Consider the following 17,811-nt stretch of genomic DNA (forward strand, 5'->3'; position numbering starts at 1 on the left):
CAGGTCCAAATAAGGTCCAAATTTTTGCCTGAATTCTGACCTGAAACTGAGCCAAAGATGTACAGAACCCCTCCGCAGCTACCCCAGAGATGTGTGAACCGGCTCCATTGAGAGCCAGTCACACTCTCCTGTCATGTGAATTGGATGCAGGGAAACCCGCATGCAATTTGCATGAGCGTGAATCCAGGCTAGGGGAGACCCCATGCCAAAAAAAAAATGTTTCCAATAGTTTTGCACAGGGCAGCCCAGATCCTGTTCTTCTGGGGTCCCCTGCAGGCACTCCTGGCTCCTCCTCTTTGGCGAGTGTCCCCACTTCCTATGGGGGCACTCGTAGTGTCTTGATTCCGTTCTGTCACAATACCGCTACCTATGAGATTCTGCTACCGGAACTGACGTATGGAATAGAACAACTTACTGCGCATGTGCCATGCATTCCAACATGGCCGCCATGCCTTCCAATAAGTTTCCTAACGTGACAGAACAGGAAGCAGCGGCGGACATCTTCACGCAAGTCTTGAATTTTACATTTATTTTAGCAGTGAACTCACCGTATATACTGAAACAGACAATTCACCGCGACCAAGTAAAATCGTCCATTTCACTATATAATCAGTTTGTCGCTGAGCACTGCTGGGTGTACCAAGATGGCCGTCGCCACCTTCTACCTTCCGGTTTCTTGCTATACTTAGTAGAATATATTAATAATACAAATGTAATACTGTGATTCAGTATATAAGGTGAGTCTACTGCTGAAATGTAAAATTCAAGACTTGCGTGGGTGTACAAAGATGTCCGCCGCGGCTCCCTGTTCCGTCACATTAGGAACTAATGGAATGCATAGTGGCCATGTTGGAACACACGGCGCATGCGCAGTATGTTGTTCTAGCCCGTGCGTCACTTCTACTAGCAGAATCTGATAGGTAGCGCTATTCTGAAACAACACCTGCATTCATAGACAAAGACAGCATGGCTCGGCCCCGCCCCCTGTTCAAAGGATTTAAATTGACAGCACCAGAAGCCAATGGCTCCTGCTGCTGCCTCTCTTTCCTGTGAGGAGGAAGAAGAGAGCCGCTACTCTCAGACACAGCGCTGCATGGAGATTGGGCTCAAGTCAGCCATAGACAAGTGGAAAACCAAACAAAAATTCTTGTCGATTGTTACGCCGTTCGTTTTTCGCATCAGTGTGCCAGCTGCAACACGTAATTTTCATGCTGCAATCGAAAGTGCCGTTCCAACATGCTGGATTTTATTTTAGAAAAACCAAACAAATGATGGTAATATCATATGCGCCATTTTTGTTTTTCCATTGACAGAACGTTCGGTTGTTGATTTGTCTATGGCCAGCTTTGGGGAGGATCAGTCACAGAACTGTACATCTGGTTTATAGACCAGATCCATTCTAAATATAGAACCATTTATCCAACTGTCCTTCCAGAGCCTCTGGTTTATAGACCGAATACATCCTAAATGTAGAACCATTTATCCAACTGTCCATCCTGAGCCTCTGGTTTATAGACCAGATACATCCTAAATATAGAACCATTTATCCAACTGTCCTTCCAGAGCCTCTGGTTTATAGACCGGATACATCCTAAATATAGAACCATTTATTCAACTGTCCATCCTGAGCCTCTGGTTTATAGACCGGATACATCCTAAATATAGAACCATTTATCCAACTGTCCATCCAGAGCCTCTGGTTTATAGACCGGATACATCCTAAATATAGAACCATTTATCCAACTGTCCTTCCAGAGCCCCTGGTTAATAGACCGGATACATCCTAAATATAGAACCATTTATTCAACTGTCCATCCTGAGCCTCTGGTTTATAGACCAGATACATCCTAAATATAGAACCATTTATCCAACTGTCCTTCCAGAGCCTCTGGTTTATAGACCGGATACATCCTAAATATAGAACCATTTATTCAACTGTCCATCCTGAGCCTCTGGTTTATAGACCGGATACATCCTAAATATAGAACCATTTATCCAACTGTCCATCCAGAGCCTCTGGTTTATAGACCGGATACATCCTAAATATAGAACCATTTATCCAACTGTCCTTCCAGAGCCCCTGGTTAATAGACCGGATACATCCTAAATATAGAACCATTTATTCAACTGTCCATCCTGAGCCTCTGGTTTATAGACCAGATACATCCTAAATATAGAACCATTTATCCAACTGTCCTTCCAGAGCCTCTGGTTTATAGACCGGATACATCCTAAATATAGAACCATTTATCCAACTGTCCATCCAGAGCCTCTGGTTTATAGACCGGATACATCCTAAATATAGAGCCATTTATCCAACTGTCCCTCCAGAGCCTCTGGTTTATAGACCGGATACATCCTAAATATAGAACCATTTATCCAACTGTCCATCCAGAGCCTCTGGTTTATAGACCGGATACATCCTAAATATAGAGCCATTCATCCAACTGTCCATCCAGAGCCTCTGGTTTATAGACCGGATACATCCTAAATATAGAGCCATTTATCCAACTGTCCCTCCAGAGCCTCTGGTTTATAGATCAGATACATCCTAAATATAGAACCATTTATCCAACTGTCCTTCCAGAGCCTCTGGTTTATAGACCGGATACATCCTAAATATAGAGCCATTTATCCAACTGTCCATCCAGGGCCTCTGGTTTATAGACCGGATACATCCTAAATATAGAGCCATTTATCCAACTGTCCATCCAGAGCCTCTGGTTTATAGACCGGATACATCCTAAATATAGAGCCATTTATCCAACTGTCCATCCAGAGCCTCTGGTTTATAGACCACATACATCCTAAATATAGAACCATTTATCCAACTGTCCATCCAGAGCCTCTGGTTTATAGACCGGATACATCCTAAATATAGAACCATTTATCCAATGGCCAAAGGATATACAATCACTTTGTGTGCACCAAATGCCTTTACAAATGCAGATATTACCTTATACATGTTGCAGTGACATGGTGCTGTACATGGCTTGTGCAGAGAGCAGAGCTATAGGAGGGACCCAGCAGGCTCCACCCACTACAGGCTGCCTGCAAAAAAACAACAGGAGGGGCGGAGACCAGACCAGTCACCCCACACAACCAGAGAGTAAAAGAGGGGAATTGTGGGAGGGGCCCAGTAGACCCCACCCACTACAGGCTGCCTGCAGAAAACTACAGGAGGGGGCGGAGACCTGACCATTCACCCCACATGAGAGAGAGAGAAAGAGAGGCGAGTCATGGAAGGGGCCTAGTAGACCCCACCCACTACAGGCTGCCTGCAAAAAACTACAGGAGGGGGCGGAGACAAGACCAGTCCCCCCACACAAGGAGAGAGTGAGAGAAAGCGAGTCGTGGGAGGGGCCCAGTAGACCCCACCCACTACAGGCTGCCTGCAGAAAACTACAGGAGGGGCGGAGACCAGACCAGTCACCCCACACAACCAGAGAGAAAAAGCGAGTTGTGGGAGGGGCCCAGTAGACCCCACCCACTACAGGCTGCCTGCAGAAAACTACAGGAAGGGCGGAGACCAGATCAGTCACCCCACACAACCAGAGAGAGAAAGAGGAGTTGTGGAGGGGGGGGGGGCAGTAGACCCCACCCACTACAGGCTGTCTGCAGAAAACTACAGGAGGGGGCGGAGACCAGACCTGTCAATCCATACAACCAGAGAAAGAGAGAGAGGAGTTGTGGGAGGGGCCCAGTAGACCACACCCACTACAGGCTGCCTGCAGAAAACTCCTGTAGGGGGGCGGAGACCAGACCTGTCAATTCATACAACCAAAGAAAGAGAGGAGTTGTAGGAGGGGCCCAGTAGAGCCCACCCACTACAGGCTGCCTGCAGAAAACTACAGGAGGGGGCGGAGACAAGACCAGTCACCCTGCACAAGTAGAGGGAGAGAGTAGACCTGTTGGAGGAGCCCAAGAGGCTCCACCCGCTGCAGACTGCCAGCAGAAAACTACAAGAGAGGCGGAGACAAGACCAGTCCCCCCACACAAGGAGAGGGGGCAGCAGTGAGCGGTCTTCATTACAGGAAGTCTCACACTGGATTACTGCACAGATCTGGAAGAAATGCACAAAGATCGCCAAGATATAAGAATTGACATGATAAATATATTCAGATATTTGCTTCTCTCTCGATTTAGCTTTAAACCGCATTGTGTTTGGGATTTTCTATGTTTTCTTATCTTAGCAGGTAAACAGAGCAGAGGGAGAATCCATAAACCTGTATATGGGGAAACCATTCCCAAAATATGTTGGAGCAGCAAAAATATTAAATAAATAAATAGTGGCGCTATGGTATGGAAAGTTTTTGCCAAAACCGGTCAATGATCAGAGGTGTGCACCTCACATCTCGGAGCCGGAAGGGTGAACATAAATAAACACCCCCACCCCCCTGATGCTGCAGGACAGAAGAGTGGATGACAGACGTGGGCTGTCATTACAGCGGGGGATGTCACCTTTGCTCAGCTCAGAAAACTGGTTCTGTGTGGTTTCATCCATTCAGGTTTCTGTCATCGCTGATATTTTTTTTTTTTTTAACATAGGAGTAAACGTTCGCTGAACATATTTCTAAGAAGAGCAAATACAAATCTGGCCCAAGGTGAAATGACCCGCGGGGGAGGGGGGGAGCGTTCACCGTTATCTACTGTTACAGAGTCCAAGATCTTCAAGATACCAGGAGACTCACAACATGGAAACTGGTTTTTACTGGGTTACGTTTCAAACGTTTATCAACTGATGATGCAATTTGCACATTTGCTGTTCCGTATTTCCATGACTATTTCATATCCAGATTTGTAGATATTTATTCTAATACACTTCGGGCTGTGTAGGGATCACCCTTCTTCTAATACACTTCGGGCTGTGTAGGGATCACCCTTCTTCTAATACACTTCGGGCTGTGTAGGGATCACCCTTCTTCTAATACACTTCAGGCTGTGTAGGGATCACCCTTCTTCTAATACACTTCAGGCTGTGTAGGGATCACCCTTCTTCTAATATACTTCGGGCTGTGTAGTAGGGATTACCGAGGGCGAAAATATGCACTTTCCACGATATATCGGAATCAGCCCCAGAGATTACCAAAATTGACGAGACGTCATTGCGTTATTGCGCCACGCGCCTCCGCGCACTGGGTCAGCCTTTTTAGACCGCCTCCCTCAGCCTCGTCTGGAGTCTGGGAGTCTCGGGACAGTGAGTGTACAGTGCACACAGTGTGTTTAACACAGCCACCATACATACACCCACCCAAAGCTGCCTGGTGCCAGCCAGCCATCCACCCACCCACAAATCCACAGGCCTGTACCAGCCAGCCACCCACCACAGGGTGCCAGGCAGCCACCCACCACAGGGTGCCAGCCACCCACCACAGGGTGCCAGCCAGCCACCACAGGGTGCCAGCCAGCCACCACAGGGTGCCAGCCAGCTATCAAAGGGTGCCAGCCAGCAACCCACCACAGGGTGCCAGCCACCCACCAAAGGGTGCCAGCCACCCACCAAAGTGTGCCAGCAACCCACCACAGGGTGCCAGCCAGCAACCCACCACAGGGTGCCAGCCAGCCATCAAAGGGTGCCAGCCAGCAACCCATCAAAGGGTGCCAGCCAGCAACCCACCACAGGGTGCCAGCCAGCCATCAAAGGGTGCCAGCCAGCCACCACAGGGTGCCAGCCAGCCACCACAGGGTGCCAGCCAGCCACCACAGGGTGCCAGCCAGCCATCACAGGGTGCCAGCCAGCCATCACAGGGTGCCAGCCAGCCATCAAAGGGTGCCAGCCAGCCATCAAAGGGTGCCAGCCAGCAACCCACCACAGGGTGCCAGCCACCCACCACAGGGTGCCAGCCAGCCATCAAAGGGTGCCAGCCACCCACCACAGGGTGCCAGCCAGCAACCCACCACAGGGTGCCAGCCAGCAACCCACCACAGGGTGCCAGCCAGCAACCCACCACAGGGTGCCAGCCAGCAACCCACCACAGGGTGCCAGCCAGTCACCACAGGGTGCCAGCAAGCCATCAAAGGGTGCCAGCAAGCCATCAAAGGGTGCCAGCCAGCCAGCCATCAAAGGGTGCCAGCCAGCAACCCACCACATGGTGCCAGCCAGCCACCACAGGGTGCCATCCAGCCACCACAGGGTGCCAGCCAGCAAGCCATCAAAGGGTGCCAGCCAGCCATCAAAGGGTGCCAGCCAGCAACCCACCACAGGGTGCCAGCCACCCACCACAGGGTGCCAGCCACCCACCACAGGGTGCCAGCCAGCCATTAAAGGGTGCTAGCCAGCCACCAAAGGGTGCCGCCCGGACTGCAAGAACGCCATGCCTCACTGGCTCCTTCCCACGTCCCACATTCCTTCGTCACGATAGGACGTCGTCAGGGGCGCCAACATACACTGCCTGGCCAAAAAAAACAAAAAGGTCACACCCTCTAATATTTCGTTGGCTTTGATTACGGCACCAAGATCTTGTATTGATGATGGGAGAGTCGGAGCACTGCGCAAAGCCTTCTCCAGCACATCCCAAAGATTCTCAATGGGGGGTAAGTTCTGGACTCTGTGGTGGCCAATCCATGTGTGACAATGATGTCTCCCTGAGCCGCTCTTTCACGATCTGAGCCCCGATGGATCCTGGCATTGCCATCTTGGAATATTCCCATGCCATCAGGGAAGAAAAAATCCATTGATGGCATAACCTGGTCATTCCGTATATTCAGGTAGTCAGCTGACCTCATTCTTTGGGCACATCCAATAGGAGAGTCACTGCATGCTTAGCTTAGTTAGTTGCTTAGTTAATTCCAGGTGGCGACTTTTTTTTTTTGGCCAGGCAGTGTAATTCATATCGCACATACACACTTTTTACTAAAACATTCCCCTTTCTTAGAGGCTGTATTTAGGGGAGGCAGCAGTTTTGGTATATTATTGCACAGTACCTATATTATTAACATTGCACAAAATTAGCTTTCGTTTTTTTTAAACTGATTAGGAAGTGGCAGCAAATCCAATATTGCAGCGCGGGACCAAAAGAGAATGCTGAAGATTTCAGGTTATACGAAGGCAGGGCTGGACTGGTCAGTACTGGTTTTCTAAAAATTAGCAGTGATAGTACTTGTAGCCGGCTGCCTTACTTTCTGCAGACTCGGCTGAAATTTCCTTTAACCACTTTACCACCGGAGGATGTTGCGGTCTTACATCTGGGCCACTTTTTGCAATTCGGCACTGTGCGACTTTAACTGACAATTGCGCGGTCATGCAACGCCGTACCCAAACGAAATTTACATCCTTTTTTTCCCACAAACAGAGCTTTCTTTTGGTGGTATTTGATCATCTGTGCGATTTTTACTTTTTGCGCTATAAACAAAAAAAAGCGTAAATTTTGAAAAAATAACAATATTTTTCACATTTTTTTATATGAAATTCCCCCCAAAAAATGTAAAAATCAAAATTTTTTATCATTTTTGGCCAATTTGTTTTCTGCTACATATGTTTGGTAAAAAAAAAAAATCACAATAAGCGTATTTTGATTGGTTTGTGCAAAAGTTATTGCGTTTACTAACTAAGGTAAAGATTTCTGTCATTTTTGGTGTTTTTTTTTTTTTTTAAACGCGTAATGGCGGCGATCTGCGATTTTTTTTGCGGGACGTTGACATTGTGGCGGACAGATCGGACCCTTGACTGACATTTTTGACACTTTTGGGGGTACCAGTGACATTACTGCAGTAATCAGTGCTATACATATGCACTGTTACTGTAAAAATGACACTGGCAGGGAAGGGGTTAATTTTATTGGAGAGGGAGGGGTTAATGTATGCCTGGTGCTTACTAACGTGTGTGGGGGGAGGGGACTGAGTGACACAGGGACAGATCGCATGTTCAGCTATGCTGAACCCTGCAATCTGTCCCTGCCTGTCATTTAGGAGATCCGCCCGCTCTGTTTACACAAGCGGGCGGATCTCCAAACTCGATCCCCGACGATCGGGGAAGAGCGGCGGTGATCACCGCCGCTCTTCCCCTGGCCCGACTCCCGCTGTGACTGAATACAGCGGGAACGAGCCTCCGGCGGCGCGCGCGTGCCACCCACAAGGGGAGGAGTCCAGCGACGTAGGTCTACGTCGCTGGACGATAACGAGCCACTGTGCCGCAGTGCTTCTGACAAGTTTTCCTGACACCAAAAAGAATGGTGACAGGGGAGGGACCTCCAGCTGACTGACAGCCTCAGCTCTGTCCCTGTGTGGAGGAGGGGTGTGTCCCTTCCGTCCAATCAGCTTTCAGGGCTCTCCTCACTGAGCTCTACAGAGTGTAACTTCAGCTCTCCGCCCCCTTTTTTTTTTGACAGCTTAGACAAGCTTATAAATTTAACACTTAAGGCAGGGGTTCTCAACTCCGGGCCCTCGGGACCCACTAACAGGCCAGGTTTGCAAGATAACCGAAATACATCACAGGTGATGTATTTTGCTGCTTAGTGATTGCAGTATTCTAGTCGGCATCTCCCCACGGTTATACTTAAAATCTGGCCTGTTAGTGGGTCCTGAGGACCAGAGTTGAGAACCACTGACTTAAAGCCCCGTACACACGCAACGATTATCGGCCGACCGATCGTCCGTCTTTTGTCCAGAGTGGTGTCTGTTGGTTGGAATGTGCTCTAGACTGCACACGAATTTTCTCGCCCGACAGAATTCTACTTCAGAAGTGATGCTTTCTTTGTGTTCTTTCTTCTCTGAGCATGCCCAGTCTTGCTCATTAGATTTTTCCCTGTCGAAATCTGTACTGACTGCACGAAAATCGGCCGTGTTTTGACAGCAGACAAAAATTTTATAGCCTGCACACCAGATTTTTTTCGGCCGAAAAGTCGGAGTCGGTTGTCGGAAGCATCATACTAACAAGCCGAAAATCGGCAGATCGGACGTCGGACGAAAATTCCCTGCCGATTTTCGACACGTGTGTACGAGGCTTAAGGGGTCCTTTACATGGGCTTTCCGCCCGGCGGACTCCGCTTTGCTCAGCAAGGATCGATCCGCCGATCCCACTGAGCAGGCAGGTGACGGGTCCATCTCCACTCTCTGTGTGCAGAGACAGGCTTGTCAGATCCCCGCTCTCCTCTATGGGAGATCGGATGAAAACGGACCGCCTGTCCGTTTCCATCCGATCCTCCAGAAGGCTGTCAAATAGGGTTCCCATCTGTTGGGATTTCACAGACCGGATCGGATCGGATAGCAGTGGGTGTCAGCAGACATGTCTCCACTGACATCCGCTGCCCCATAGGGATGCATGGAGCGTCCGAACAGGTCCGCCTGAAAAACTGACAGGGACTGGATCGGAAAGCCCATCTGAAAGGGGCCTTACAGAGGTAGAGAAGAAAAGACTGCAAACAGACAGGTACAACTTATGTAGGAGGATTTGTTTCATCTTGGTGTATCACCTGAGGACAGTCACTTCACTGGATATATGGAAGGGTTTAATCCAAACAGTGAAAACGTGAACAATAAAAGCAGCAGCTTCCAGTGAGATAACACCAAGACCAAATAATAATAAAACAAGCTGCGCTAAGTGATCAGAAATGGGGTGACCAATTGATAAATTGATCACTCCGAGTGAAAAAAAAGAGTATGTTCACATATATTATTATATAGGATTTATATAACGCCGACAGTTTACGCAGCGCTTTACAACTTGAGGGTAGACAGTACAAATACAATACATTTTAACCACTTAAGCCCCGGAAAATTTTACCCCCTTCCTGACCAGGGCCTATTTTGCGATTCAGCACTGCGTGACTTTAACGGACAATTGCACGGTCATGCGACGCTGTACCTAAACGAATTTGATGTCCTTTTTTTTCCCACAAACAGAGCTTTCTTTTGGTGGTATTTGATCACCTGTGCGATTTTTTGATCATGCGCTATAAACAAAAAAAGAGCGACAATTTTGCAAAAATAACAATATTTTTCACATTTTATTAATATGAAATTCCCCCGAAAAAATGTAAAAATCAAAATATTTTTAAATTTTTGGCCAACTTGTTTTCTGCTACATATGTTTGGTAAAAAAAAAAAAAAAAATCACAATAAGCGTAATTTTGATTGGGTTGCGCAAAAGATATTGCATTTACTAAGGGAAAGATTTTTGTCATTTTTGTTTTTTTTAACGAGTAATGGCGGCGATCTGCGATTTTTTTTGCGGGACTGCGACATTGCGGCGGACAGATCGGACCCTTGACTGACATTTTTGACACTTTTGGGGGTACCAGTGACATTACTGCAGTAATCAGTGCTATACATATGCACTGTTACTGTAAAAATGACACTGGGAGGGAAGGGGTTAACTTTATTGGAGCGGGAGGGGTTAAGTGTGTCCCTAGGGGCGTGATTCTAACTGTGATTGGATGTGGCTTGTGGTGTAATAGCACAGATCAACGGTCCTGCGACCGAGTGATCAGTGCTTTTACACAGGGGAGAACGACAGGCGGCTTTGTTTACATTAGCCGCCTGCCTTTCTCCCTCTCTGCCCGACGATCGCGAGTGACCAGCGGACATCGGGTCCGCCGGTCACACGCGTCGGCTTCCTCTGGTACAAGCGGGGGGCGGGAGCGCGCCTCCAGCGGCGCGCGGTTGCCCCCTATTCGCTCCCAGGCTAGTGAGGTACCTGTACGTCACTTTGCCTGGGAGGGGCTGATCGCCACCGTATATAGTCGGGCGGCGGTCGGCAAGTGGTTAATACAGTAGGAATCAAATCTATAAAATTGATTATAAGTTTCTTGCAAATAAATGAATAGTGACAACGGTGATGAACCAAAATGTCCCAAATAATTTTTAGCATTGCAGTTATTTGGGACATTTTGGTTCATCACCGTTGTCACTATTCATTTATTTGCATGAAACTTATAATCAATTTGATAGATTTGATTCCTACTGTATTAAAGTGTATTGTATTTGTACTCTCTACCCTCAAGTTGTAAAGCGCTGCGCAAACTACCGGCGTTATATTAATCCTGTATAATAATAATATATGTGAACATACTCTTTTTTTCACTCAGAGTGATCAATTTATCAATTGATCACCCCATTTCTGATCACTTAGCGCAGCTTGTTTTATTATTATATGGAAGGGTTTACAACCACTTTAGGGCTGAGCTCACACTGGTGTGATTGCAGACATGACGTGATTCGCACCGCATTCCTGTGCGCATCACATGCGATATCTGCGTGATGCGAATTCAGGCACACAGTTTGTATGCGTGAAATCGGATCGCATTCACATTAAAATGGTGCAGAACACCTTTTTTCCTCCGCACCTGAAATCGCACTGCATGGGCGTTCACATCCATGAGATGTGATTCTGGCAATCACACCGTGTTCTGCAATCTGTTTCGGGGGAGTCGTTAAGATAACATTGACCCCCCTAAGGCAGATCGCATGGATGCCATGAGTGTAATGCGGGCAAACGCAGTTAATCTTGTGCGTTTCCCACATTGTGCCGGCGTGAACCGAGACTGAGGCAACGCACCCTGGGAGATGAATGCTAATAAGGGTTTCCACAATGAGAAATGAGTTCTGGAGTAGGAGAGGGAAGGGTTAACCTCTCCTCTCTGTGACATGTGACCTCTGGGAATTCCTTTGTCCCAAAAAAAAAAAAAAGAAGCCATGGAGGGGGGGTGGAGGGGCCGTCTACTGCCAAGTCTTTGTGTGCAATCACAGCTGTTCTGCTACTACAGTGTGACCTGCGGCACCAATTGGCCCCGGCAAACCCTGGGAGTTGGGCCTTGTAAGGCTAGGATGTCCTTTACACCACGCTCCCCCCTCCCCCAATACAATCCGGCTTTATGTGCAGTGCCAAACTACCGCATGCAGCACTTTAGACGCGTGCTGCAGAGTTCCCCCTCACTTCCCGTCTGGTGAAATCTCTATAACCGAACCCCAGAGAAAAAACCCCCAAAAAGGGGATTATATTTCTTCCTCAACGTTATTTTTGAGCAGCCACTTTGCATTGCAAGCAATACATTTTTTTTTTTATTTTGTTCAGTATTTTAAAAAAATATAATTAGTTTAGATTGTAATGTGAAATAATAATATTTTCAATTGGATACAAAGTCACACTAACGGCCTGAATACACGATTAGAATATCGCCCGATTTCTCGACCACCGACTTTTGAAAAAGTATTTGTTGGTCGAAAACGTTGCCAACATACACGGTTCGAATATCGGCCGACCGTTTCCCACCGACCATCGAAACGAAAAATATTTCCGGGCATGAGTGGTGAGGTTATACAGATTTCAAATGAACGACCTCAACACCAACGTATAGAATATAGTTCATTCGCAAAACGAGACGACAGAATTTTTCGGGTATTTTCAAACGGTATTTTTCGTTCACAATATCGATATCGCTCGGCATTAACGAGTAGAATATCGGCCGATCGCTCGCTGAACGGAAATTTTCGGCCGATTTTCTTATCGTGTATTCGGGCCATTAGCTTATACTGGCTGATCACACCCATTGGATGTGCATGCCTAACGTGCAAAAAAATAAAAAATTGCTGCAAATTATTATTTTTTTGCTAATTTTTTTAGCACTCAGCCACTCTCTTTTTTTTTCCCCCCAGCTCATTGGGCTGGAGGCTGAGTCTCAGAACAACGCTTGGCTCCTTGCTTCCTGAGGGAGGCGCTGTCATTCTGCGGCTATGGTGGGCTGGGAGGCGTATCTGTGTGTAATCGCAGGTGTACGGCCTCCGGTATATGGAGAAGAGCTGGACGGCTTGACAGGCAGAAACCAGGAATTTCCCCGATCATTGTAGTTATAAAAAAGGGAGGAAATTGCAGCTGCTGGCCGGATCCCCAGGTAACTGGGACACAAGGGGAAAAAAAAGAATGGGCACATAGGGAATACCTAACATGTAATACCTGTACAGCGGTTCACGGGAGCGCCCCCATTAGGCAGCGGGAATGGCAATACATGGGGCCGGTGGCCGCTATTGCCGCCGGGTACCCGAGATCGCGCCCCATGGAGGGAGAACGACGGTCTGCTGTTGTAAACACAGCAGACCGTTGTTCTCTCTGGAATAAGCAGAGCGCCTGTGATCCGCCTTATTTAGGATCACAGGTCCCTGTGTTCATTCCACAAGCCCCTCCCCCACACAGTTAGAAAAAAAACCCTAGGCATACACTTGGCCCTTTGATCACCCCTGAGTTAACCCCTTCCCTGCCAGTGTCATTAGTACAGTAACAGTGCATATTTTTAGCACTGATTACTGGAGTAATGTCACTGGTACCCCCAAAAATGTCAGGGGTCCGATCTGTCCGCCGCAATGTCGCAGTCCTGCTAAAAATCGCTGATCACCGCCATTACTAGAATTACTAGATTACTTTAAAAAAAAAAAAAAAATGACAAATCTTTCCCCTAGTTTGTAGACGTGCTCATTTTTTTGCGCAAACCAATCAAAATACTCTAGCCGGTTCACACTACCACGACCAGAAAGTCGCCTCATTCATTTACATTGAATTTGTGATGACAAGAGACTTGGGGCGACTTGAGGGCACACAAGTCGTATCCCAAGTCGTAGAAGTGTAAACCGGCTCTTATTGGGATTTTTTTTTTTATACCAAAAATATGTAGCAGAATACAAATTGGCCTCAAATGAGGAATTAAATTTTATTTTATTTTATTTTTGGGGGGGGGGGGGGGGAGTGGGGCAGAAAGTGAAAACTATTGTTTTGTTTTTTTTTTCCCCCAGAATTGTCGCTCTTTTTTTGTTTATAGCGCAATAAATAAAAATCGCAGAGGTGATCAAATACCACCAAAATAAATCTCTATTTGTGGGGGAAAAAGGACATCAATTTTATATGGGTACAGTGTCGCACGACTGCGCAATTGTCCGTTAAAATAACGCAGTGCCGAATTGCAAAAAATGGACTGGTCATTTAAGGGGGCAAAACCTTCCGGGGCTTAAGTGGTTAATGCATAGAATGCGCCTTCTGACTTTACAACTCCTTTAACTCTTTATTAGCTACTGAACTCTGAAATGTCAGCTTCAGGAGGAGGGACCCTTAAAAGGGAGTAACCCATGTGGTTTATAGTAAGTATATAAATGAAGGTGTCAAATCTTTAGCATTTTCAATGTAGGGACATTACTGTAGGCCTGAATCTGCCGCTGTGCTTCCGTCAGTCCTGACTGGCTGCTCAGACAGAGGTAGTCGATCGATTGCACCACCTCTCTCAGTCCCGGTCCCCCAGAAGTAGCAGCAGGTATGCATCTGTTATGACAGGGATTCCCAAACTACGGCCCTCCAGCTGTTGCAGAACTACACATCCCATGAGGCATTGTAAAACTCTGACATAGGCATGATGGGAATTGTAGTTCCTGAACAACTGCAGGGCCATAGTTTGGGATTGCCTGTGTTAGGAGGTTTCACATTTGCTATGCAGGTGGTGGGGATCAGCTCAGTTTCCTATAAAGAAAACTCACTGTAAGGAGTGAAGTGTATTCCTGTACAGCTCCGGGGCTCCCCATGCTGGGAGGAGGAAAGACGCAGCTCAGGAAGTATGTGCGTTCGGGTCTGGCGTGTCACAATCAAACAGAATAAACTGCACAACATGCATATTAATAGATCCGCGGGATCCGCCCACACCGTCTCAGTGCAGTGCGGCACATGTGAAGGCGGCCAGCGTTCACAAATAAAACCAGAACCCAAAACTGCCTTCTGCAGCATTAAAAGGGAAGATGGGGAACAGATAGAAAAACACAGGAGGGGGGGGGGGGGCTACCACTATTGATCAACCAATATCGTTTTTTTACCGCCGATGCCAATATTTTGGTCATCGGAAATATTGATATCGGCCGATATTTTCGGACATTAAAGAAAATATATATATATATATATATTTTTTTTTTTTTTAATGTCTACAGGTACTGTTGTGGAGGGATCTGGGGATCAAAAGACCCCAAACCCCTCCTCTGCACTTAAAAGCATTCAAAAACGCCAAGTTTTTTTTTTAATTCGGCGCCGCCAGTATCTGGAAGTGATGTGATGTCATCACATCACTTCCGGGTACCTGGCATTGCCGAATTTAAAGAAATAGAGACCCGGTCAGACGGTGAAGGTAGGATGCCAGGGTGGGGGGGGGAGGGAACGTCCCCTCCCGCTCCTTGGAATGACAGCCGAGCGGCTTCCCAGCCACATCGGTTGTCATTACAAGACAGCCGACGGTCGGCTATGGATGCCGGTACCGGGGTGATGCCTCTAGCTGCAGGCATCACTCCGGTACAAGCATTTTCCAAAATATCAGCAATATTGGTAGATCAAAAGGCCGATTCCGATATATCGGGCAAAGTGCATATCGGCCCTCGATATATCGCCTTTGCCAATCGATCGATCACTAGTTACCACCCAGAAGAATATCACATGGCCCAGAAGAGTGTTCATACCTCGGACCAGCCTGCCTCATGTAGGCCCCCGGATCCTACAAAGAAAGGCCTCACTAGGATGCCAAATTTCCTCTTTGCCCTCCGACCTCCCACCTCCATGACGTATTAAAGAGGCCCACCTGACATCACTGTCATTTAGGACCAGCATACCCGCCTGTAGCTGCAGAGGTTATTATGTGAAGAAGCCCATCCATCTACCCTCTAACTTCTGCAAGTGGAGCTACTAGCAGAAGCAGATATAAATGTTAAACTCTGCGTTGAGAAGGTGAAGGAATTGGAGGCGATCTGAGGAGTGAAGGTGAAGGAGTTGAGCTGATCTGAGAGGTGAAGGTGAAGGAATGGAAGGTGAAGAAATTGGGGTGATTTGAGAGGTGAAGGTTCAGAAATTGGGGTGATCTGAGGAGTAAAGGTGCAGAAATATGGGTGATATGGGGAGCGAATGAGAAGGAGTCGGGCTGATCTAAGAGGTGAAGGTGTTGGGGTGATTTTTAGGTGTGAAGGTGCAGAAACTGGGGTGATCTGAGGGGTGAAGGTGCAGGAATTGGGGTGATCTGAGGGGTGAAAGTGCAGGAATTGGGGTGATCTGAGGGGTGAAGGTGCTGGAATTGGGGTAATCTCAGGGATGAAGGTGCAGGAACTAGGGGTGAAGGTGCAGGAATTGGGGTGACCTGAGAGGTGCAGGAACTCCGGCTGATGAGGGGTGAAGGTGCAGGAATTGGGATAATCTGAGGGGTGAAGGTGCAGGAACTAGGGGTGATCTGAGAGGTTCAGCAACTAGGGGTGATGTGAGGGGTAAAGGTGCAGCAACTAAGGGTGATCTCAGGGATGAAGGTACAGGAATTGGGGTGATCTCAGGGATGAAGGTGCAGGAATTGGGGTGATCTCAGGGATGAAGGTGCAGGAATTGGGGTGATCTCAGGGATGAAGGTGCAGGAATTGGGGTGATCTCAGGGATGAAGGTGCAGGAATTGGGGTGATCTCAGGGATGAAGGTGCAGGAATTGGGGTGATCTCAGGGATGAAGGTGCAGGAATTGGGGTGATCTCAGGGATGAGGGTGCAGGAACTAGGGGTGATCTGAGGTCTACGGCACATTATTTTTCTCTGGCTCACTGAATTTATAATGAAAACGGACCCTTACATTTGCTGACCATCGATATATATAGTGTACACAGGAACGAGAAGGAACTGTCACCAGCAGAAATCCAGAGCAACATTCCTGTTAGTGATTGGTCTATATAGGAACAGGTGGGGTAGGGATTAGTGGGAAGCTTCGACACTACCCAAAAGTGTCAGTTTTGTTTGTCAGGGCAGCCCAGGATTTGGCAATGACAGGAAAGTACAGGGGGTCAAAAAAGATTCTTCCAGGAAATTAAGGTGTCACCTGTTGGCTGCACTGGTTACCCGGCCGCACTGGTTACCCGGCCGCACTGGTTACCCGGCCGCACTGGTTACCTGGCCACCCGGCCGCACTGGTTACCTGGCCGCACTGGTTACCCGGCCGCACTGGTTACCCGGCCGCACTGGTTACCCGGCCGCACTGGTCACCTGGCCTCTCTGAATCAGGATAAAGACATTTATAAACCAAACATGACTCCTCCCCTTTCACTCACCTTGAACCGTTTGTCCTGCAGAACCTTTTTGATTGCCACCAGTTCCCCTGAGTCGCAGAGTTTGGCCTGATAGACCACACCGAAGGAGCCATTCCCAATCACCTTGGTGTCTGTGTAGCTGACCTCTTGCTGCCGGTCGGGACCCTGGCCTGGGGTGGCGACTACAGTGGTAACTTTGCTGCCATCCTTGTCTCCTGAAGAGGAAAAAAAAAATAAAAAGATAATTGGTTAGAATCACAGAAGGAATTCCATACTACGCAAATTTACAGATACAAACTATCAATTTTTTTTTTCAAAACAAAGGTTATCAAATACCACCAAAAGAAAGCTCTGTTTGTGGGGGGGGGGGGGGGAAGGACGTCAATTTCATTTGGGTACAGCGTCGCACAACCGCGCAATTGTCCGTTAAAGTCACACAGTGCCGAATTGCAAAATATGGCCCAGGTCATTGAGAAGCCAAATCTTCCAGGGCTAAAGTGGTTAAAATTGAAAATACCGCGATGGAAGTGCGCCTTATTTAGAATTATTCCAGGAAGAAATTTTAGTTTTAAAACAGAAAAAAAAGGGCAAAACGTAAATTTTTTATAAGCGCAGGGATAATAAAAAGGAAGAAAACGACAGCGCTGGCAGCACCCCGATTTTCCCTTTCATCCTCCCAGCACACCGATAAGAAAGAACGTGACGATCTGATTGGTTGCTAGGGCAACAAGCCCCATTCTTCCTGTACAACGCTGCTAAATGAGGTCTGCTGAATTAAGTAAAAATTTGCGGGAAAGTGTAAAAAAAACT

General features: G+C 47.6%; 1 protein-coding gene across 2 annotated transcripts in view; it reads right to left on the bottom strand.

Moving 5' to 3' along the window:
• GSK3B (glycogen synthase kinase 3 beta) overlaps positions 1 to 17,811 on the bottom strand; it is a 182,052-nt gene that overhangs the window by 88,127 nt on the left and 76,114 nt on the right. For both annotated transcript variants that reach the window (XM_082247647.1, XM_082247646.1), the window contains exon 2: positions 17,023 to 17,216. In XM_082247647.1, the coding sequence (XP_082103773.1) occupies positions 17,023 to 17,216 (194 nt within the window). The remainder of the gene's footprint in view (positions 1 to 17,022; positions 17,217 to 17,811) is intronic.

The sequence above is a fragment of the Pelophylax lessonae genome, assembly GCF_965119305.1.
Source record: "Pelophylax lessonae genome assembly, chromosome: 2".
Lineage (NCBI taxonomy): Eukaryota > Metazoa > Chordata > Amphibia > Anura > Ranidae > Pelophylax > Pelophylax lessonae.